Source organism: Larus michahellis, chromosome W (genome assembly GCF_964199755.1).
Source record: "Larus michahellis chromosome W, bLarMic1.1, whole genome shotgun sequence".
Taxonomy (NCBI): Eukaryota; Metazoa; Chordata; class Aves; order Charadriiformes; family Laridae; genus Larus; species Larus michahellis.
In genome coordinates, this window is record NC_133929.1 from 3,407,466 (window position 1) to 3,431,850 (window position 24,385).

General features: G+C 40.7%; 1 protein-coding gene across 1 annotated transcript in view; it reads left to right on the top strand.

Annotated features, from left to right (window-relative positions):
* The window catches only part of LOC141735564 (Golgi phosphoprotein 3-like), a 48,715-nt gene extending 28,952 nt beyond the window's left edge, over positions 1 to 19,763 (top strand). Inside the window, exons 3-4 of the mRNA XM_074568557.1 lie at positions 11,116 to 11,230; positions 14,251 to 19,763. Of these exons, the coding sequence (XP_074424658.1) occupies positions 11,116 to 11,230; positions 14,251 to 14,675 (540 nt within the window). The 3' untranslated portion in view covers positions 14,676 to 19,763. The remainder of the gene's footprint in view (positions 1 to 11,115; positions 11,231 to 14,250) is intronic.
* Positions 19,764 to 24,385: the final 4,622 nt, after the last annotated feature.

Genomic DNA, 24,385 nt, shown 5'->3' on the forward strand with positions numbered 1-24,385 from the left:
TAATCTGCTGAAGGAACTGGATTTTGCAATGTTGGTGAGATGTGGACTGGGGCTGAGAGGAATGGTTAACTGACGGCCTGCCAGATGTATCCTGCAAGTCACCAGTTTAATTCTGGTGTACACAGTGTTTGTGCTTGCAACGCATGGCAAGGAAACAATTCTTGTACCTTGGGCCCCTGAGAACATAAAACTGTATCTACTTTAAGCATGTGACTGGTGTGTTAAATTTGTTATACTCACCTTTAAGATGGACAAATTTTTAAGGTTCTTTGTTGAATTAGACTAAAGATTTGAGGCGCCTTAATTTATTACTTTTGCCACTGTTTGGTTTTTTTTTCTTAGTATAAAATGAGCAAAGTCACACTGTTTGAAGAATTTTTACTTCATCAGCATTAGAAGATACTTGTAAAATAAGTTTATTGAAAACATGGTCAAATGTTGTCTATCCATCACAACTAAATTCTCTTATATGGCACACTTCCCTGTCAATATTATCCTTTGCTAAATTTTTTAAAGGAAAGCTTACAAATTCCCCAAACTTCTCCCAGCTTTCTCTTCTGAAGAATCGAACCTCTGTTCTGACAAACAACTCCTAGTTCTAGCTTCATTTAAGCATGTTCAGCATTGATTAGTTTGCACAATATTTTTTTTTTCCTCCAAAGCTTTTGGCTCCTTAGGCATTCAGGAATGTTCTTTAGCAGTTATTTTCATTCTACACGAGCCTTGTCAGCTCTAACTGAAATTTTAACTGTCTTTTTAGAAAAATGGAAAAATAACCTGTGCATATCTTCAATAAAGAATACAAGAAAAAAATTGTTTTCCTTTTAATTTTATCATGTGATTTTTTTTTTTTATTTTTTTGGGGGGTGGTTTGGAGTGTTTGTTTCAATTTATTTTTTTTCCCCACTTTGTTTAAGGAGAGCTAAAAGCTACCCAATATTAAATGCTTTATTCTTTCTGCTGTTGTAAGGCGATCAAGAGATTTCTTTTTGCAGGCAGGAGGGTTCTATGAAAAAGGCTTAATCTCACCAACTGAGGGCATTGGCTGATGTAGTTGCCAAGCCAGTCTCCATGATATTTGAAAAGTCATGGCAGTCAGGTGAAGCCCCTGGTGACTGGAAAAAGGGAAACATTGCAGCCATTTTTAAAAAGGGTAGAAAGGAGGACCCTGGGAACTACCGCCTTGTCAGCCTCACTCACCTCTCTGCCTGGGAAGATCATGGAACAGATCCTCCTAGAAGCTATGCTAAGGCACATGGAGGACAGGGATGGGATTTGAGACAGCCAGCATGGCTTCACCGGGGGCAAGTCCTGCCTGGCCAACCTAGCAGCCTTCTGTGTGACTGCATCAGTGGACAAGGGAAGAGCAATTGATGTCATCTATTTGGACTTCTGCAAGGCCTTTGACACGGTCCCCCAAAACATCCTTCTCTCTAAGTTGGAGAGAAATGGATTTGATGGGTGGACTGTCTGATGGATGAGGAATTGGTTGGATGGTCGCATCCAGAGGGTAGTGGTTAACAGCTCAATGTCCAGATGGACATCGGTGACAAGTGGTGTCCCTCAGGGGTCTGTATTGGGACCAGTACTGTTCACTATCTTCATCAATGACAGTGGGATTGAGTGCACCCTCATCAAATTTGTGGATGACAGCAAGCTGAGTGGTGTGGTTGACATGCCGGAGGGACAGGATGCCATCCAGAGGGACCTGGACAGGCTTGAGAAATGGGCCTGTGTGAACCTCATGAGGTTCAACAAGGCCAATTGCAGGGTCCTGTACCCGGGTTGGGGTAATCCCCATTATCAATACAGGCTGAGGGATGAAGGGATTGAGAGCAGCCCTGAGGAGAAGGACTTGGGGGTACTGGTGGATGAAAAGCTCAACATGAGCTGACAGTGTGCGCTCACAGCTCAGAAAGCCAACAGCATCCTGGGCCGCATCAAAAGCAGCGTGGCCAGCAGGGCGAGGGAGGTGATTCAGTCCCTCTGCTCTGGTGAGACCCCACCTGGAGTACTGCGTCCAGCTCTGGAGTCCTCAGCACAGGAAAGATATGGACCTGTTGGAGAGAGTCCGGAGGAGGGCCACAGAAATAAGGGGTCTGGAGCACCTCTGCTATGAGGACAGGCTGAGAGAGTTGAGGGTTGTTCAGCCTGGAGAAGAGGAGGCTCCGGGGAGACCTTATTGAGGCCTTTCAGTACTTAAAGGGGGCCTACAGGAAAGCTGGGGACAAACTTATAAACTTTTTACCAGGGTCTGTTGTGATAGGACAAGGGGTAATGGCTTTAAACTAAAAGAGGGCAGATTTAGACTAGAAATAAGGAAGAAATTTTTTACAGTAAGGGTGCTGAAACACTGGAACAGGTTGCCCACAGAGATGGTAGATGCGCAATCCCCAGAAACATTCAAGGTCAGGATGGATGGGGCTCTGAGCAACCTGATCTAGTTGATGTCCCTACTCATTGTAAGGGGGGTTGGACTTGATGAACTTTAAAGGTCCCTTCCAACCCCAACTATTCTGTGAATCTATGATTCTGTTTAAGGAATTTCTTGCAAATAAAATCCCTAACTACTGATATATATGATGTTTCTTCTTCCCTTGCTCCACCTCTCTCAATTTAGAAATCCTTCTCACTAATTATTTGTGGTGTTTTATACCTTATTTGAAGTCTTGCATTAACACTAAAATTCAGTCTCATTTCTGTGTTTGCTAGATTTAATTGTCTCGACTCTACCAAGTGTCCCTCTCCTCCCCCTTTTGCAGGCTTTGCTTCCCTTGCCCTCAGCTTTCACTGTGCTTAGTGAATGGAATGAGCTGTCTAGTTGCATCCAAGGTTGTGATTCAGTGAGGTGGAGTTTCAGTGGCAATACCTTTTTTATACAGCTTCTGCCCCTGCTCCATTCTAGAACTTTGTGGAAAGGTAAAATCTCATTAAAACTAAAGCTTTGATTTGTGACTCAAAACCCTGTATCTTCAAGATATGGTGTGAAGGGAGGAGTTTAGGCTTCAGTCACTAGCCTGTGCTGCAGCTGAGAAGGGTAGTTCTGTCTTTGCAGAGGCTTGTTATTGGAGTCTTTCTTGGGTTGTTACTAGTGTTTGTGCAGCATTGTCAGGTAACCACTGGCTGAAAGCTAATTCACTTTGATCAGTTTAGTTTTTATTTTATTGTTTATTACTTTCTTGATCTTGTCATCAGATGGCGCGCAAGCGATACAGTGAGAACAAGAACAGGGTAGAACTAGTTCTTTGGGCAGTAGTACAGATTTATAACTAGCTAACAGTGGCCTTGGTCACACAGCTGACTTAAAAGATTGCTAGCTACAATGATTTCCACTTCAAGTGTTAAATCAAGTAGATCTTTGCTCGTTATTTTTTGCAGTTTCTAAGACACAACTTCAGAAGTGATCAAGATACATTAAATCCATGTTTGAATGCCATAGAGAGACAAATGAGACTGAGAAACTGTCAGACAAGGACTTGATGAACATTAGTGAAACTTCTGAAAGTCAATATGATGTATTTTATGTTGTGACGTCCTTGTAAATTTGGCTTCAGAGTATGCAATCGTTGCGTAATTTTGGAGTTCTGTCTACTGGTATCACTTTTAGAAACAAATAAATTAATGTTGAGGTTTATGTATAAATAATGTAATTTCTAAGACTAGTGGTTATTGAAGATATAAAATTGGTATTCTATGTTGCCTTACAGTCTCAGAAAGCAACCCAAATAATTACAGTTATTAAAAGAAATCCTAATAAATCCTTGGCAGATTAACTTTGTTATTTTATAGCTGACAATTCTGAGTGATTAATGCATGAGTAAATTTTTGTATTAAAACTAAATAATGAAGTTTACTTAAAAATTGGCACAAGAGGTGCTTCATCTTTAGCATTGCTTAATTGCAAAGCTGTATTGTGGAAAATTAAAATTAAATACTTTGTGTAATTGAAATGTCCTCAGCAGTTGGATACAATAAATCTATTACATGATAAATCACTGAAAAATTGGAATACTGAAATATTCTTTGCAATAAGGCCTAAGGACCATCATCTCTGAAGAACCAGGTTCTTAGCTTCTTTTTCTACCTTAGCTCATCTAGTAAAGAGAGAGGAAAAAATACCCCCTTGCGAATGGTTAATCTTCTGTGATGATTTAATTCAAGATCCCTAACCCACTCAATTTCCCACTCTTCTTAGAATCATTTAGTTTGTAAAAGACCCTTAAGCTCATCAAGCGCTCTTCTGTGTATTCCCCCCCAGTGGCATTTATTTTCCCCTTTTATGTTTGCTATATCAGTATGACCCACCCCATTGCTACCCCCACTGCTATGGGGCAGTTTCACCTCAGGTTTATCCCCTCCCCCCCAAGGTGACATGTAGCATGATTTAGGTGGGGAGACAAAAGCTATAGTCATATGTTTAGCATGATCTCCATAATCTTCATTAGCATATACAGGGGTGTCAGCTTTAATATGCGTTTTGTGGATAATGAGGCAAAGGTCATTCAGCGGGTACAGTAGCCTTTTGAAGAAACAAAGAATTATGCAGATTCCTGTTATCAAAAAAGCAGGGCTGTCCTGTCCCTGTAGGACTTCCAGATGCCTCAGGGTGCATCCTGTGCTCTTAGGCCTCCTGAGTGAGTCACACAAAAGCAGGTGTTAGCCTTATCAGTTCTTTGAGCAGAAGGCCTGCATTATCCAGACACACACACACACATACACCGTCCTTTTCCTCTGGGCAGCTCTCCAGCCACTCTGCCCCAAGCCTGTAGCACTGCATGGGGTTGGTGTGACCCAAGTGCAGGACCTGTCACTTGGCCGTGTTGAACCTCATACCATTGGCCTCGGCCCATCGATCCAGCCTGTCCAGGTCCCTCTGTAGAGCCTTCCTACCCTCAAGCAGGTCGACACTCCCACCCAACTTGGTGTCATCTGCAAACTTACTGAGGGTGCACTCGATCCCCTCCTCCAGATCATTGATCAAGATATTAAACAGAACCTGCCTCGATACTGAGCCCTGGGGAACACCACTCGAGACCAGCTGCCAACTGGATTGAACTCCATTCACCACCACTCTCTGGGCCTGGCCATCCAGACAGTTTTTTACCCAGTGAAGAGTATGCCCATCCAAGCCATGGGCAGCCAGTTTTCCCACAGCGTTCTCCTGGAGAATGGTGTCAAAGGCTTTACTAAAGTCCAGGTAAACAACATCCACAGCCTTTCCCTCATCCACTAATTGAGTCACTTTGTCATAGAAGGAGATCAGGTTCGTCAAGGAGGACCTGCCTTTCATGAACCCATGCTGACTGGGCCTGATCGCCTGGTTGTCCTGCATGTGCCGTGTGATGGCACTCAGGATGATCTGCTCAATAACCTTCCCAGGCACCAAGGTCAGACTGACAGGCCTGTAGTTCCCTGGATTCTCCTTCTGGCCCTTCTTGTGGATGGGCGTCACATTTGCTAGCCTCCAGTCAACTGGGACCTCCCGGGTTAGCCAGGACTGCTGGTAAATGATGGAAAGTGGCTCAGTGAGCACTTCCGCCAGCTCCCTCAGTACCCTCGGGTGGATCCCATCTGGCCCCATAGGCTTGTGTGTGTGTCTAAGAGGTGTATCGGGTTGCTAACCATTTCCCCTTGGATTATGGGGGCTTCATTCTGTTCCCCATCCCTGTCTTCCAGCTCAGGGGGCTGGGTACCCCAAAAACAACTGGTCTTACTATTAAAGACTGAGGCAGAGAGAGCATTAAGTACCTCAAGCTTTTCCTCATCCTTTGTCACTATGTTTTCCCCCGTATCCAATACATGCTGGAGATTCTCCTTAGCCCTCCTTTTGTTGTTAATGTATTTATAGAAACATTTTTAATTGTCTTTTACAGCAGTAGCCAGATTATGTTCTAGTTGGGCTTTGGCCCTTCTAATTTTTTCCCTGTGTAGCCTCCCAACATCCTTGTAGTCCTCCTGAGTTGTCTGCCCCTTTTTTTCAAAGGTCATAATCTCTCTTTTCTTCCTGAGTTCTAGCCAAAGCTCTCTGTTCAGCCAGGCTGGTCGTCTTCCTCACCAGCTTGTCTTTCAGCACATGGGGAGGGCCTACTCCTGTGCCCTGAAGACTTCCTTCTTGAAGAATGTTCAGCCTTCCTGGACTCCTTTGCCCTTCAGGACTGCCTCCCAAGAGACTCTGTCAAACAGGCCCTTAAACAGGCCAAAGTCTGCTCTCCAGAAGTCCATGGTAGCAGTTCTGCTAACAGTTCTTGTCCTGTTATGACTCTGGAGAGAGTTAACCAAGGAGCATTTGTCAATAAATCCTCCTTCAGGAAAGAGCAGATCCATGAGCATAGGAGAGAGGTGGCTGGATTTCCCCTGTTGCCTGTCTGCATGTGCTGGGGAGGAGAAATACCATGGAAGTGTGAACCAAAATACTTTTGTTTGAGGGGATGGGTACTCAGAAAAATCTGTGCAGTGAATATGCTGTGTGGCAGAGAATTGAGAAGAAACAATGCTGTATGCCTGGCTTCAGAGAATGGTAAATTTAGAAACAAAATCGCTGTGTATTGTGGCTTCCCAAGAGCTTATGGAGCCCTGAGTTGAATGGGAGAGTCTATGCTCCTTACAGCTCTTTCCTCTAAATGCATGTATGTTTAGTCTCATATTGTCATTGTGGATTATATTCAGACTAGCTTCTTAAACTTCTTTGCAGTGACAGAAAAAAGTATCTTAACCCCAAGTAAGCAAGAAAAGCTGTTTTCTAAACTTTAAAAAAATCTTACTTTAAAAAATGCTTTTACATCTGGGATGTATCTCTTCGGTGAGGTTTTTGTTTGGTTTTTTTAATAAAACAGATCAAAAAGATGCCTTCACATCTTACCTGTTAAAGTGAGATGGTGAATAGTAGGTTACCAACTGCAGCAGGCTGGAGTGATCCAGTGTAACTAAGGTTACTATGAAACAAATCATATGGGACATATCAAAGAAACTAAAATTACTGCTGCAACATCATTTTTAAAAAGAAGTAAAAATAAATAACTTGGGGGTGTTTTTAGGTTAATTATTAATAGCCACAACCTAGTAGCTTAAAAACACACCTTAAAGTATGCTTCTGTATAATTAGAGAAATTTCCAAAAATTCAGAGTCTTGATATAAAACTGGAAGATATGTAATATCACTATATGTGATTAATAAAGGTTTTGAGTAACACTATGGTGCAAGCTTGTAAATCAGAAAGATAAATATGCATTGTTGTGTGTTTAGTTTCAAATAGAGATTGTCTGGATTAAAACATAGTTGTGTTCTTAAAACCAAATATCTGAGATTTATGGTTGGAGTGATCTCCAGCTTTGAAAAGTGGAGATCTAGGCAGTATCTCAAGAGACCATTTAATCTTGATGCAGTAACAGAAAATCATGTTTTTCTGGTCCCTCCCTGGCAGATATTTAGTCTTAAAATTCTCCACTGAATGCAATTCAACAACCTCCCTGGATGTTTAATTTGCATGTTGAAATTTTTGACAGTACATCCTGCATCTTCCATATATCCAGAATAAGCTGGTATCTTCTATTTTTCCCAAATTAGACACTAAACTACTGTTTGATACCCTCTTTGTAAAAATATCTTACATGCTTCTTTTTAGATCTAAACAAGCGTTGTTCTTTTTAGCCTGGCCTTGTGAGCTGGTTCATTCTTGCTGATTTTTATTAAAATCTTAGTTTCTGTGCTTTATAGACACTATCTAAATTGGACATAGTATTCCAGCTATGACCTGTTAGGTACTCACAAAGATCTCTCCAGCAAATTCCTGTTAATACAGCTGAGAATTAAATTCTTACTTTGTCAAAAGACTTAGTTTTTGTTGATTCATTTGGTTCATAGTCTACTGCTAGAATTACTAGATGGTTGGTTTTTCTTCCATTCTGAATTATATAGGAATTAATTATACCTTTTATATTCGTAGTCTGTTTTCTCATCCTGACTATACTATTTTGCATTTCTTTTTAATATCATCTCATCGACTTTGTACGCATCTCCAGTTTGGGATCACTTTGCCAGTATCAAAGCTGTCTTACCATTGCAACTCATTTCAGTGTCATCTAAAGACCCTATGAAAATGGGGTACTCCTCTATTGTTTGTAGTAAGGATTATTAGAACTACAGAACATAACTGAACTTGGGATATATTTCAGTGGGACACTGTCATGGTTTGGGACAGGTTGGCCAATGACAAGATGACAGATGCTCTCTCCCACCTCTCACTCCAAGGAGAGAAAGAAGAGAGATAAAGAGATTTACGAGTTCAGAAAAAAACTAAAATATTTTAATGAAATATTAATAATAAAATAAAAAGGAAATAACGAAATGGATACAGTATATACAGATATATAAAAAACCCTATCAAGCTCCCAGGGAGGTGTCACTAGCAGGCAGTGGGGAAGTTCCAGACTGGACTCAGCAATGGATGAGAGCTGGATTCAGAAATGCATGGATTGGGATCAAAAGTAGACAAACAGACGGGGTCCTCCTCAAACATTCACTGAAGAAAGAGAACCATTGAAGAAGAGGCCTAACCTTTTGCTCCCTCAGCTTTTATACTGAGCATGGCAAATGGGATGGAATACCCCTGTTGGTCAGTTTGGGTCACCTGAAAAAGAAGGCTCCGAGGAGACCTTATAGTGGCCTACCAGTGTCTTAAGGGGGCCTACAAGAAAGCTGGGGAGGGACTTTTTAGGATGTCGGGTAATGGTAGGACTAGAGGGAATGGATTAAAACTAGAGATGGGACGATTCAGACTGGATGTTAGGAAGAAGTTCTTCACCATGAGGGTGGTGAGACACTGGAACAGGTTGCCCAGAGAGGTGATGGAAGCCCCATCCCTGGAAGTTTTTAAGGCCAGGCTGGATGGGGCTCTGAGCAACCTACTCTAGTGGGAGATGTCCCTGCCCATGGCAGGGGGGTTGGAACTAGATGATCTTTAAGGTCCCTTCCAACCCTAGCAATTCTATGATTCTGTGACCTGTCCACTCCTCCCCACAGGTGGGACCCCTCCATGGGGTAAACAGCCAGGTCAGCTGACCCTGGTTGCCACAGCAACAAGTGTGAGCAAGAGCCTCTCTCCCTGAACAGAAAGTGGGCTCTGCTCCACCCCGAACCAGGACAGACACTTAAAGCTTTTCCAGGACACATTTCTGACTACTATGAAGCTTTATTAAAAATAAGATTTTTCACCTGCTGCTTTTCTTGTATATGTAGAATTGTTTTGATGTGTGAGATTTTCTGTCAATTGCCTGTTATCTTTTAACCTCATGCTTATAAAGTGCTAACTTGTAAAACTTTTTAAATCATTAGATTGAATTTTATTTTCATAAATAGCTTTAGAGCAGTAGTAATTTATCTTGAGGGACGGGATGTCATCCAGAGGGACCTGGATGAGCTAGAGAGGTGGGCCCGAGCAAACCTTATGAAGTTCAACAAGGCCAAGTACAAGGTCCTGCACTTGGGTTGGGACAATCCTCGTTATCAATACAGGCTGGGGGATGATGTGATAGAGATTAGCCTTGCGGAAAAGGACTTGGGGGTACCGGTGGATGAGAAGCTGGACATGAGCCAATAATGCGCACTCGCAGCCCAGAAAGCCAACAGCATCCTGGGCTGCATCAAAAGCAGCGTGGCCAGCAGATCGAGGGAGGTGATTCTGCCCCTCTACTCTGCTCTGGTGAGACCCCACCTGCAGTACTGTGTCCAGCTCTGGAGTCCTCAGCACAGGAAGGACATGGACCTGTTGGAGGGGGTCCAGAGGAGGGCCATGAGGATGATCCAAGGGCTGGAGCCCCTCTCCTATGAGGACAGGCTGAGAGAGTTGGGGTTGTTCAGCCTGGGGAAGAGAAGGCTCTGGGGAGACCTTATAGAGGCCTTCCAGTACCTACAGGAGAGATGGGGAGGGGCTGGTTGCAAGGGCATGTCGGGATAGGACGAGGGGCAATGGGTTTAAACTAGAGCAGGGCAGGTTTAGATCAGACATTAGGAAGAAGTTCTTTACACTGAGGGTGGTGAGACACTGGCCCAGGTTGCCCGGAGAGGGGGTAGAGGCCCCATCCCTGGAGACATTCAAGGCCAGGCTGGATGAGGCTCTGAGCAACCTGCTCTAGTTGAAGATGTCCCTGCTGACTGCAGGGGGGTTGGACTAGATGACCTTTAAAGGTCCCTTCCAACCCAACGCAGTCTATGAATCTATTCTATGCTCTTTTCTTAAAGGAAGATGAATTTTGTTATTCTGTTTTTATTCTGTTTTCTAAGCAGAAAAAATGGTATTTATACATAGTTTATATAACTACTTATACTGGTAAACAAGCAGTTACATTCTTAAATTTTGTTATGTTACTGTGAATGATTTTTTTTTCTCTCTCCTGTGTTTTCTTGGGAGAACAACTCAAATAATTTTAGAAGTTATTGATTAATAAATTTAAGTGATATTGCATTTATTTTTGCATATTAAGGGGGTTATTGGTACATACGTTTTTTGTCCAATATGTCTATTTTAATTGTTAGTGAGTGGAATGTAGTGTTGCTGGTCAACATGTTCTTCAGAGCTGTAAAACTTATAGATGTTGTCTTGAAGCTATTTTTATCCATCAATACACAAGAAGAAGAAAACCCGTTTTCCTGTTTTTTCACTTTCTAATTGATTTTTCAGTTTCATGTGGTCTAATTGTTTAACTGTAGTATTCTGAATAAATTGACTTGAAGCAGTAAAATTGACTGCCATCAGAGAGCAATTTAACACTGTAGTATACTTTGTTTTGAGGGAGGAAGTGAAGGACCTGGCCAGGTTGGTGGATTATCTTCCTTTAAAAATTATGTATTAAGCATGTTATTAATACTATAGTTTTAGTCAATTAAGGTTAATTTAGGTTATAGGTAACTTAAGACTTAATGTAGCTTTGTAATTAAAATCCTAAATAGTTTTTTTAACAACTAGGTATTTTTTAAACTTGCATATTCTTAGAGAAGGTTCCTCACCCTTAAAATTTTCCTTGGTTCTGATAACAGGCAGATTTTTCCAGTTTTTATTGTTAGATATTTATGGTATATGAATTAAGTCAAAATACTGACTGCATTTTATTCTGTCCTAGGTGATTTGCAAGTCAGATGTTCCTACAGGGGACGTTCTGCTTGATGAAGCTCTGAAACATATAAAAGAGACCCAACCTCCTGAAACAGTACAAAATTGGATTGAACTACTTAGTGGTAAGCCTTGAACATAATGTATTTGCTTTTTCCCCCCCCAATAAAGCTAATTATCTGGCATCACTAGAGATTATACTGTAAGATTTTTGGGGAGGTAGTATGCAAAAAAGTTAATTAGTCTGTTCTCTAGAGTAGTCTCTTGTTGATTCTAGCCTTTAATCAAATATAAGTAACTGTTGCTTTTGACTTAACTTGGTACAGAAAGGATCTAGATGGAAGTGTCAGAGGATACCTCTACTCTGTGGAAGAAGTGTCTTCCACTGACTCCAAGGTAAATCAGGACTGCACCCTGGAGATATAACTGCCTTTCTCTGTAATTGGAAATGAGGGTTAGTGGAAGTTTGGAGTATAGCTGTATGGGTTCAGTATTCAGATCTTTTGATAAAGAAAGGAGATAAGGAGCTCGCTATTCAGATGTGAAAATTGAGGGTGATTTGACCATTAATCATAAAGAAACAATAGTCAGGATTTCTTTCTATTTTTCCATTAACTGAAGAAATGTAACAAATATTTTCAAATATTAGATACTTCTAGTTGTTCAAAACAAAGTCTTCAAGATGAATACTTTGCACACAGCTCTTCCTGTAAAGCTAATAATTTGTTGCTGAAAAACAAAATGTTAATTAGATTTTGTCTTTACAGTTGCAGTTAACACTTTTCATATACCTCGCCAACATTTGTTATCTCAGGCTGCATAAATTAAACTGAAATTAACTGACCATCTTTTAACATGTAGTGCTTTTATTGGGTTTTTGGTTTAGGGGGGGGTTTTTTGTTGTTTTTTCTGTAGCCAAAATTCATCACTAAGGTTTGTCTGTTTTTACAAAACACACAAAATGCAGCTTCCCTGGAGTAGATCACAGTTGTACTTAATTGTGCACTGTTTTGTCAACAATATGACTTTGGGAGGTGTAGGGGTTAATGAGACTTGAAATTTTCTATCTAAATCTATTTGTTACTTGTAACAACAGATAAGTAAGAGTTTCAAAAATGAGCAAAATCTCTCCAGCTTTCTTTGCCTTGTTTTCGTTATGTTCTTCCCATTTGTCCTGTACCACCTGAAGCAGCCTTCTTTGCATATTTGCATACAGTTGATACTCTGTGCCCTTGCCATCCCTCTCTTCTTGCTCCTTGACTGTCAGGCAGAGGGGGAGAGAGAACAAAGCAGTCCCTGTCATTAGGGAGCATGGCTGCTGCGTAGCCTTGCAGTTTAGTTCTTGCTCAGCTCTCCTTCACTTTTACAGACTGCAAAAACAATTATTTTTTTTCTTGTCCCAAATACATAATTTGTGCTGACGTTTCATCTTCTTTCGCAGTGCGGAGCACATCGAGTTAGTATTGATTCAAAAAAGATCAACTAATGAATGAACAATGTTGTGGGTTTTCCTTGAGCTAGACTAAGGTTTTCCTGACCCTGCTAAGCTTTGGCTCTGGGAAGACAGTTATCATCAGTGCTGTGTCTGAGACTTAGATAAATAATTTTTACTTACACGTGGGTATTTAATTACTAGTTCTTGGATGTCATTAGGGTTCTTTGTGTTTCCCATGGTTTAGAGAACTGTCCTTTGAAGAAAAATATTTTTGTGTTTTGTTTTGGGTTTTTGACAAACTCTTTTAGAATTTTGCTTTAGGGCCTGATCCTGGAAATAGCTACTCTATCCATAATTATCAGTGATGTGAAGAATGCTGCTTGAAGTTAGCGTTCAAAGCCATCATGGAAATATTTATAAGGACATTTGAGGTGATGTTTGCCAGGCTGATCTTTTTTTATAAGATAGCCTCTAAGGGAAGCAAGTATAGGGAACACAGAAGTTTGGATCAAGCTGGGGAATCACATTCAATGAGAATGTGATTCCTATAGGGACTTGTGGAGTTCAGGCCTGGGTGGGTTCTCTACCTTTCACTATGCAGTTGGTGTTACCTCATTTGTTTACTTGGATACAGTGTATGTCACCTTCCATCACAATTGGAGAAACCTTAAAGTAACCTGTGTATTATTATTATTATTTAAACCAATTATTTTTTAAAAGCTTTCTGATATAGAAATTCTCACATCATTTATGGGAAAAACCCCATCTATGTAAGAAATACTTTATGCTGTTTTCTTCCCTCGCCTCTTGAAATGCATAGGCTCTTATATATCAGGAGGGGATTTTAATACTTAGAATAAATACTTAGGTAGGCTGGGCCTAAAATTTTAGCTTGTTAAGTAAAGTCTTAAGCAAAGATGGATTTCTCAGTGCTTAGCAACTTTAGCTTTCTCAGTAGCTGTTGATGCTGATTTTTGTGCTTTTAATATTCCCTCCTCTAAGCACACACTCACACACTCTGAAGTGCCCAGTTCTCCTGCCTTAACAAAAAAACATTAGAAATAATTTTTATAGAAACATCAAAGCCCCTGCCCAACATGTGCCCGTGTGTAATGCACACACCCACACTCACACAGTGCATGTCACTGTTTCACCTGGTGGGGGCAGGAAGGGAGAGAAGAATGTAAACCTGAAGAAATAGAGAAATGAGGGTAGGTGTGCATTAGCTTGCCTCTGTGGCAGAAAAAATGACAATGACACTTCTTCCAGCTTCTGAATTGATAAAATGCTGGAAGTAGACAAATGGACAAGACTGGAGGAGATGCTTAATTTTGTTTTTATTAACTCTTTCTTCATGACTGTGTGTGGTGTTTTGTTTGGTGGTTTGTTTTGGGTGTTTTTTGGGGGGGGGGTTCTTTTTTTTTTTTTTCTTCAGTACGGGAATGCTTATTTGTCATATCCCTAATCAAGATTTTGTCCAAACTTTAAATGGATGCTGAAACTCCTCAAAAGAGGCTCTCGTGATCTCTGTCTCTATGCATATATCTGGGTAGGTCAGAGATCAGAGAAATGCTGACATGAACACAATATCTTAGTGTAATATCTATGTGAATTTGACAGCTCATTCTGCAGTGGGGGGGCGAGAATCACTGTAATAGTACAGCTTAAACTTTGCCTGACTCTTGGCTTTTTTGTTTGTTTTTTTTTTAGGTGAAACATGGAACCCATTGAAGTTGCACTACCAATTGCGAAATGTCCGTGAACGGTTAGCTAAAAATCTAGTGGAAAAAGGTGTACTGACAACAGAGAAACAGAACTTCCTTCTTTTTGACATGACTACGCACCCTCTCACCAACAACAATATCAAACAGCGCCTCATCAAAAAGGTTCAAGAAGCAGTTCTTGACAAATGGGTGAATGACCCTCACCGCATGGACAAGCGCTTGCTGGCACTTGTTTATTTAGCCCATGCTTCAGATGTTCTGGAGAATGCTTTTGCCCCACTTTTGGATGAGCAGTATGATATAGCCACAAAGAGAGTGCGGCAGCTTCTAGATTTAGACCCTGAGGTTGAATGTATGAAAGCCAACGCGAATGAGGTTCTGTGGGCTGTTGTAGCAGCTTTTACAAAATAACTGCGTTCAGACTGAAGTGTTCTCTCTTCTTTCATGTAAACCAGTTGTTTCTCTTCTATTGACTATTCATCTTATCTGTAATTTGTACCTTCTCATGTGATGAATCATCTCTTGTTTAATGGGAATTATAAGTGGTGTATTCCCTCCTTCTCTGTGTATCTGTATACAGGATTCTGCTGGTACAAGAGACCTTCCTGTTTAAAAACAACAGAAAAAGGTTTTACTGCCATATTGGCATTTTAGTTTCTGTTATCAGTTTGGGTTATCTGAAATACTTTGTTTAATATATTTTACTGTTATTGAAGTGGTTTAACGTGGAAAGTACCTCAAGGAGGAAATGTGCATGCAGTTGGATCACTAGTCTCAGCTGACACAGATGTGTGCATGCATCAGTACTTCTGCAGTACAATTCATAACAGATTGAAAAAAGGGCCTTTTAAAATCACCAGAGCTCCATGTTGAAGTGTCTGTCAGGACATTTTATACACAGACGTTTCAATTATATCTAACAAAATTACTTTAAAAGCAGAAATGCCATTAAGCAGCTTTGTTTTCATGTTTTCATTAGAACGATAGTTGAGTCGTAAAGCTAGTGTAGAAAGGTCCAATTGTTTCATAAAACAGTTTGGGGATGGGATACATTCCATTATATTGTGTATATATAGTTCAAATTGTATATTAACAACTGCTCCATCTTAGTATTTTGCAAGATCTACTTAGTTGTACACATAGTAACCCTTATTTGCTATCTGCCGTTGCCATTTGATAGAAAGAAAGGCCTCCTATAAAGAGCATGTATGTGAAAGCTGTGTCTACAGAATTTGCCATCCAGGTATTCTCAGTCTATGCATTGCCTTTGATAATTAGTGTATAGAAAGAGACCACTTTCTATCATTGTTTATACTTTTTTCTTTTTTTTTCCCCCCATGTATAGAAGAGGCTTGTGATCAGTACAGTTCTTGAGTGCAGTTTTTAATTTTGTTTGTACACAAATTAATGTTTATCTCTTAAACCTCGTAATCTATTTTACACTTTAAAAACAAAAAGTCAGTCCTAGCTGGTATTGCATGTAAATGGTTAGCAAATAATGACTGCAGTTCAGATGATTAAAATTTCTGTAATGGGACACTCTGCTATATTTTATTTTTTTTATATACAATTATGCTGATTAGCACACTATTGTAAAAAAAAATATTAAAATTTGGGGTTTTAAAATTTATTGCCTCTTTGCCACTGCTTGTTATCTCCCATTGGTTTCACAGTGTAAATATTATGCATTGAACAAATTAAGCAATGATTTATATAGGTTTTTTTTTCCTCATAACAATGAAGATTTATAGTGGGGCTTACAGGTGTTTAGAAACTTTTTTTTGCTAATATTCAGAGCAAGAATACTAGATGGTATATAACTGTAGAGTTGAAATTTAAGGGATCCCTTAATCTGTATACTAGCTTTTTACCTACAGTAAATAAACTATGATCTTAAAAGTGCCTGAAAAAGAGCAAGCATGTAATTTTTATTTTTTTGTTGCTAATTAGAAAGGTTTTATTGCTTAACTGAAAGCTTTAGTTAATATCCTTCTTATTAGAAAGGGAGAGTTTATATTAAGATCAAACTAACCTAATCAGCAGTGTCACTCAGATCCACAGGATTCATGGCTGAGACAGACTGAGTTAGTTTATGAGCATGCAGCTGTGCCTGCCATGGGTAGACCTCTTCTATCTTGAGCACAACTCTACAGCCTCATCTGTGACTGGACTTCCAATTTTGCACTTCATTGTAAATCATTTAGATGCTTAAGCAGTTGACTTCAAAATACAACTTAAATTCATCATACCTATATAACCTTTTTTTAATGAAGTTTTTTAAGATATGGTCCTTAACATTTAGTGGCACACTGGTCTTTAAGTTCTTAAATGATGTTTCTTTAGAAAAATTAAATTTAAAGTATATTGAAAGTATTTCAAACTTTGGTTTACAAATAAAAAGACAAACAGTGTTCTCTCAGTTGTAAGATGCTGTGTTTAAAACTTTGAGGAGCTTGGGCATGAACTTTGGACATTTTCTTTTAAACATTTTCAAAATGTGATTGCTTTAAGTGGAGGGAAAAATTAAAGTTGCTGTGTTGCTCTTATATTTGACAACTTACAGAATACTTTTTGTACTTGATAGTATATGCTAACTCACTGCTATTATTGTCTTTCTCTCCTGTGATCTGTTTTCTCATTTTCTGTTGCTCTGAGAGGAGAGAAAAGTAATTAGGTGAAAAAGTCAGAAAAAATAGTGGAGTGTTTGGGAACAAGTTGAGTGCACAAAACTTTTAAAATGACTTTGAAAATCTAAGCTACTTGAAACATACTTCAGACTGAAAGTATCTTTCATAGTCCCTTTTCTGTCCTCTCATCTTCATTCTGTCAGTATTTTTCATGTTCTTGCTGGTTTCATGTTACATTGTGGAGGATATTGGGTTTTTGTTGCCCTTACAGCCAACATGGTTTAAAAAAACCTCACCCTTCTTTAATCCCTTCCAGAGAGAGGGTTTGTTGTTTTGGTTTGGGTTGAGGTTTGCTTTTTTGGCAATTTTTTTTTTTTCATGTAGAAGATAACTGCCTACAGTATTTATCAGCTTTGTTTTGCTTAAAGATAGAAAAGCTGTCTGTGATGGGGGGAGTTTGTATTGGGTGTATCAAAGAACTTTGATGTAAGTAACAAAGGGTTTGTGAAGAGTGATGGTATCTTTTGCTATACCACCTGGTATAAGCCTGGATGTGTGGGGGAAATAGATGAGCTTTTGGAGTCTTGAGTCCTATGTTGTGCTTTAAAAAACCCAAAACCTCATGAGTGCTACCAGACCTTATATCTAACAATGAAGGTAAGTTTGGTAGGTTAACAGGGACTGATTTAGCAAACATCTTTGCCTTCATTGCTATTTCAGGTTTAATAAAATGATTAAACATGGGAGACTGGTTTGTTCTGCTGAGATTCAGGTACCCTTCTGCCTGTTAGCTGCTACTGCAGCTCACAGAGTCCTGGAGACCTAGTTTTAAGACAGTTTTGGCTGCTTTGAGTCCTCAGCTCTCAATAGCTGCTTAAAGTGAAGATTGCTATCATAGCCTGAACTTGAACCCGTGCCTCAAGGAAGAACTCATTATTCAGGGACTCGTTCTTTTAAAACAAACTTTCAAGTTAATGTCAAAAACATGATTCTGAAAGATAAATCCACAAGCAGTATATATATATATAATTTTACAGTCCTTGGGATTTACATTCTCCTCTCCTGTGTTTCTAGAGATGATGTTACAGTGCTCCTATATGGGATGTTAGTGAAACCTGTGTGCCATACGTGATGCTTTAGAGGCAAAAGTTGCATAAATTGGCTATAAAAGGCTGGTGACTGAGTGCTCATGTGTTCATGCCCATTTCTCCTACAAAGTGAAGATATGTATTAACTAATGTGTTCTCTGTGAACTGGACTGAATCTGTACTGAAGCAAAATAAAGCACCCTTTCAAACTATGAGCTGCAAATGGTTACTGTGTATCACATGCATGCAATACTTAAAGGATTTTTTTTTTTTTCATTTTCTAAGTAATTTCCAATTTTTCCTGAGGCTCTGGTCTTTACCAGTTTGGGAAACGGAACTTTAAGATCAAAGCCTCAGTTCTGCCTAAACTGGGCTTCAGGCACTTCGGGTAGTCAAAGCCTATTACGTCCTAGTTTCCCCTATTGCGTCCATCTATTTTTCTATATGGAAGGGGTTTTCCAGATTCAGAGAAGTACAAATTTCTTGAAAAAGGTAATGTATACAACAGGTTAATTACTTAGCATCTCATTTCCTGTCAAAGGCTTTGTAAGTGTCAAATATAAAATGTGATTTCAGATGTGTGTAAGAGGTGGCCTTCTTGGGTAGGAGGGGAGGATCTTTGGATGAGGAAGAAGCATGGTCAGAACTACTGCCCGTGTTAATCTCTGAATAAGATCTGGGGTTTCTTCCCATTGGGTCTTGTTTTCTCCTGCCTACAAAGCAGCAGTGCAAAGCCTGTGAAAAGCTGATGGTAAGAAATGCCTTCTGACTCAGGAGAAGAAAGAGCTTCTGTAGAAACAGTGAGAAGAAAAGCTGGTTCCTAAGACAGCAGAAAAGAATAGGGAAGGAAATGCTGATGAGTAGTAGCCTTTGGCTTCCCCCTACACACACACTTTTCTGTACTTCCAAACAATTTGCTGTTTCAGCTTTTTTCTCTCCTGACTTTGGCCCCTGGTCTTCTGTTTCTTCTCATTTCCCTTGGTGAATTCCTCTTCATGCTCATGAATGATCTGTACTGATTTCCAACCTTAGATGTTTCCAACTCTTGCCTTTTTGTTACTAACTTTTTTTTGCTTTCATTTTTACAGTCAACTCAAGCTCAACTCTCCTTTACCGTGTCCTCAGAGTTGCTTTCCTCTCTGTTCCAATTCCCTGCTGATGCTTCAAGGAACCTCCCCTTCTTTAACAAATATGTTTGTCAATATTAGCTGCCTCAGTGGCTGAACTGAAGCAGCTGGCCACCTGCTACAGCTTATAACACGTGGTTTGTTAAGGTGAACAAAAACTGATGTTAATTTACCTTGAAACTTCTCTTTGCCTGCTTCAAAAGCAAGCAGTTGTCCATGCAGCAGGGAGGACTTACAGCTGAGAACTGTGATTTTGCCAGTTCTCTAATGTAAGTAGATCTTGTTCCCGAGTCAGTGCTCTAAGGACTTGCTATCTCTTACTCAAGCTTTTCCTACAGTGAGAGCATATATACAAGACTAATTTTCCCTTTTGGGGGCTCTGCTTGTTAAAAAAAAAAAAAAAAAAGCTGAGTTTGTGTTGCAGCTCTAAAAAGCATCTTCTCTATTTGGCCATTTATCTTTCTGGAAGTTGTAAACACTTAAATTGTTTGGAAGGTTTCTTCGCTTCTATTTAATTTGATTAAGAGTGTCAAGTGAGAGAAGAAAGAGGCACAGATATACTTACAGTGTGATCACATAAGTCCCGTTTTCCTGGCAAAGTAGACAAAAATATTTTACTTTTCCATTTTTGCTTTCTTCACTCCCAATACATCACTCAGTTCCTTCCCATCTGGTACATCTGAGATCTACTCAGGAAGGATTTGCCATCATATAATGTACTAGTCCTTCAGCATTTATCATGTGTTGCCCCTTCCTTTTGTACATTTCTTCAAATCTTGGGGTTTTTTTTGTTTTTTTCCTTTGCCCTAGGATTGATCTTGAGTAGGGGTTAGAAGTCTTTGGTGGTTCGTTGTAAAGTGAAATGACAGGCAGTTTATGAGCTTTCTTTGCCACTGCCAGGATGTCTTTGTAGGTCCTTCTTTGTTTCCTGTCTGTTCAAATAAAACCATGTTTCAACCAGCTTTTAAAATCCTGCTCTGATTCCTTAAGCTCCTGAGGACTTCTGAAAATAAGATGTAGCGAAGTTATGTATAAGTTTTGCAGTGCTAAATAGAACAATGCCTACACACCATTAAAAATCTCAGGCCCTGTATTCAAGAGGACTTGCAGAAGAAATTTAGCAAAATCAAGTTGTTTCTCCAAGCAGCAATCTTGCAGTAACCCACTTCAGCTGTGACAGTAAGCAGAGCCCTTGACGGAGAAGTCATGCTGGTGCCTGAACAAAAACCAGTCCAAGGGAGCTTCATCTCCTGGAAAGGTCTGAGATTCCTGAGACGGTTAATTTTATGGAATGTTCTTAATGACATTTCAAAAAGATCTTGTAGGGATACATGCTTCATTACTCTTTTTTTCCCCCCCTGATGAAAGTGGAGTTGGCCATGGACCAGAGGCTAGGAAGATTTGCTGCCTCTCGGATGATGTGGGTGCTGCTCTCTATCCAGGCAGGCTATGAACTATAATAGCCATTATAGACCTGAGCATCTTCCCCTTGCTCTCCCAGTGGTCCCACCCCATGTGTGCCAAGGAGACCTTTGGGGTCGAAGAGTTTCTCTGAGTGCAGCAGAGGAGACTGGAGAGCTGTGCGTTGAGGGGTCTGGTCATGCCTACCAGTCAATACGCTGCAGATATGTTTGGGGCTGTGCTTGTGCCTGTGTGGGAGTGGAACAGCTAGCTGTTCACAAAGGTTTCAGTCATCCAGGATAACACTATGTGTTACAAAAGAAAAGCACGTGTGGATCCCTCAGGGGATGAGGCACACAACACTCAGCAAGTGAAAGCTTTGGCTTTATCAAAAACATACTGTTTCCATGGTGGGAGCCCCAGGACACCTGATGCTAGTCAAAATGGGGACCCAACACAGCTCAGGGGTGAAGCTCAAGGGAAAGCAACTGCAGGGGTGGATAATAAAAGTTGTGCTGATTAATATATCATACATATGCAATGTCCTGTTTTGCTCATTAGTGAACTTGCTGATGAAATGCAGGTCCTGTTGTCTAAATTCCGAGATCCACAGCTAGCTGTCACATTGGTGCCTGTGCAAAAGTAGGTGCAGATGGGGGGGGGCAAACTATCCTGAGTTACTGTGATAGCGAGATAAAATGTGCTTGGGACTCTACATACTTGGATGGGAAGAAGTGAACTATCCCATGTTACTGTAATAAAGTCTTCTTGTGCCCTACACCATGTCATGCAGGTGAACGGTTGTACTTGAAACAAGGGAGTGTGTGCGACCTTCCATAAACTGGCATATGTACAAATAAAACAGGCTTGAAATAAAATCCAATTATAAACACATTTGGAATAATAACTGAGGTCTGTTTGTTGGATATGTTGCAAACTGGAAATGAAACTAAATTCACTGCATTAATAAATAGCTTGCTGCAAATATGTTGCCTGATGTTAGGCCCTAGCTATTGAGAGCTTCCTTCTGAGATCCAGCTGAAGATTCACATGCATTTTAATATACCCAAATCTGAGATGCTCAGACAAAGACATACAGAATCCCTTCTGTATGAGCAGCACTGACATGCAGGGGAATTTGTACACAGCATTTACAGACATTTAAACTACTTCTGTTTTCCTTTAAGAGGAAGCAAAGTCATATTTTGATCATACTGAAGTATCCTCTCTTTTTTATATTATTTATTTATTTCTTCTGTAGAGAATGGATGGGACCTGCTGCCAAGATCACATGGCTGACAGCACAAGGGTTAAGGATTTGTGAGCCATGAACAGTAGAAATGGCTTGGCTTCAGTAAAGCTTTCAACACCATCCCTACAGCAGTCTTGGAAGGAAGCTGTGAAAATACAGGCTGGAAGACTGGACTGTTAGGTGGGGTGAAAACTGGCTGGACCACTGGGCTCCAGTAGTAGACTGGGGCTAATATTGTTCAGTAGCATCATCGGCCACCTACATGAGAAGACAAAGTACACCCTCATTGTGGATGATAATAAGTTAGGGGAGAGCAGTTGACATGCCAAATTCAGAGGGACACAGAGAAACTTGATACTGGGACAACAGACATCTGAGGAAGTTCAGCAAGGACAACTGCAGAGTCCTGTGCCCAGGGCAGGAAAAAAACCCAATGTACTGGTGCAGGCTGGGAGCCAAGTGGGAGCAGCACTGCTGGAAAGGACATGGACCACATTGAATATGAGCTACCCGGACACTCTCATCACAATATGAATAAGGTGGGTGGCAGTTTGAGTGAAGTTGTTAGCCCCCTCTTCTCTGCACTGGAGATCTATCTCATCCACATCAGGAATACCATGTCCAGCTTTGGGTCCCCTGGTTCAAAAAGGATGTTGAGAAAATGGGGTCCAGCAAAGGGCTATCAGGATGGTCATGGGCCTAGGGGACATGGTCTACAAGAAGAGGTAGGGGGAGCTGGAATTGTTTAATCTGAGGAAGAGGAGGCCTAGGGGTCCACAACTACTTGGAGGGAGTTACAAAAATAACAGGGATCTCAGTAGTAGCAGATAATACACCAGTGTGTGATAGCATCAAACTGCACCTTTGGAGTTTTAGATTGGAAAAGTTCTTCACTAGGAGGGTGGTACAGCCCTGGAACAGAGGCGTTGTGGTGTCTCCATCCTTAGAGGTCTTACACACTTGTCTAGACAAAGCCACAGCTGACTGGATCCAGTGTTGGCAAAAACCCTGTTCCAAGTGGTAGGTTGAGCTGTATGGCCTCCAAAGAGCCTTCTCAGCTAACGTTTCTGTAATCCTGTGATGAGCTTCATCGCTTTGACTGTGACTGCTAAATTGGATACTCCCAATAGGCTTCCTGTTCACCAGGCTGGTAAAATAGCAGAGGGAGAGGAGAGACTGGGAAATAGAGCACTATGGTAGTCTGCTCTTGTTTTATTTGAGCAGAAAAAAGCAGTACTCACAACATTATTCAGCTTTGTTCTGAATGCCCTAGAATTTTACACATGCTAGAAACATTATTGAGTTCTTTCATGGAACTGGATTTAGATGCAGATTTTTAATGTCCAATTTGAATGATGGACTGGAGATATTGCCAGCATCAAGATTTCTTTTGCAAGACAATGTCAATATCAGGCATATAATGCACCAAGGTGGTCTCATCCAGGCAGCAAACCCCAAGCAAGGTACCAGACCTGCCTGTAGCATGACGTGGGGAGGGAGAGGGGCACTGCACCTCTGGCCACTGCACCTCTGGCCACTGCTGTCAGAATAGCTTGGTCTGAGAGGTTTTTTTGAGCTTCTGCCAAGTCATGCAAGTCCACAGGTGTTATTTATAAAGTTGTTTCACTACTTCAAGCATTTGTCTCCCACATAGAAAAGATCCTTATTGTGGATACTTCAGTTAAACAAAAAGAGGTGAGAAACTATTTTGCAAAAACATTAATTTCTGGGATATTTTCAGCAAATACATACACCTGTCACTTTCTTCAGAGACAGGATTGCATATCTGCACCAGTAAAATATTTGCCTTTCCTAATTAATATCTGTGTGAGCCGATGCAGGCAGGACGCAGGAACAACCACAACCACACACCACGGATGAAAGGCAAAGAACAAGTTTAATCTCGATACCTCACAGACCAGGGAATCTCCGAAGCAACACCCGGGCAGAGGCACACAAGCAGGGACCGCGGGCACCACGGCGCAAGAGAGAGTTCTTGTTAGCAAGAGTCCTTGGCAGCGAGAGAGTCCTTGTGAGCAAGAGCGCGTGCAGATTCCCTGTTCTTGTTGGTATTTCAAGGGTTCAAGCAGGCATAGCTTTCTCACTGTGCTTTGATCTTCTTCCACAACGGGCCAGGATTCTCAAGCTGCTAGATAAGGTGTCCCTGAGTCCATCACAGGCTTACGTTATCTAAGTGCAAGTGTTTTCCTTGCAAGCACCCGAGACTGAACAACAATTAGTGTGATATATGTGTTTCCCAGCACCCCGGGTGAGAGTCACTTGAGCGTATTTACAGTCCTCCTCACGATCTTACGTTGCTTTCCCACAATATCCATCTATATTTATGAATGAATCTCAAGGAACTTAGTGGTACAGAATGAACTTGTTTTCCCTGTGGGGGTCTCTCCTACTGTACCAGTATGTATGGTAAGAGACTCTCATTTACACCATGGTTTTCAGCATAGGTTCTTGGCATCTCTTATTTTTCAATTCAACATCATTTAAGGCAAATAAACAAATTGCCACCTCCATCCAATCTCCCTCAGGAAGAGAAAAAGGCTAATACCATTCCAGAAATGAACAGCCTGAGCACCTACCAAATAATTACCTTTTGTTGTTCTACTGT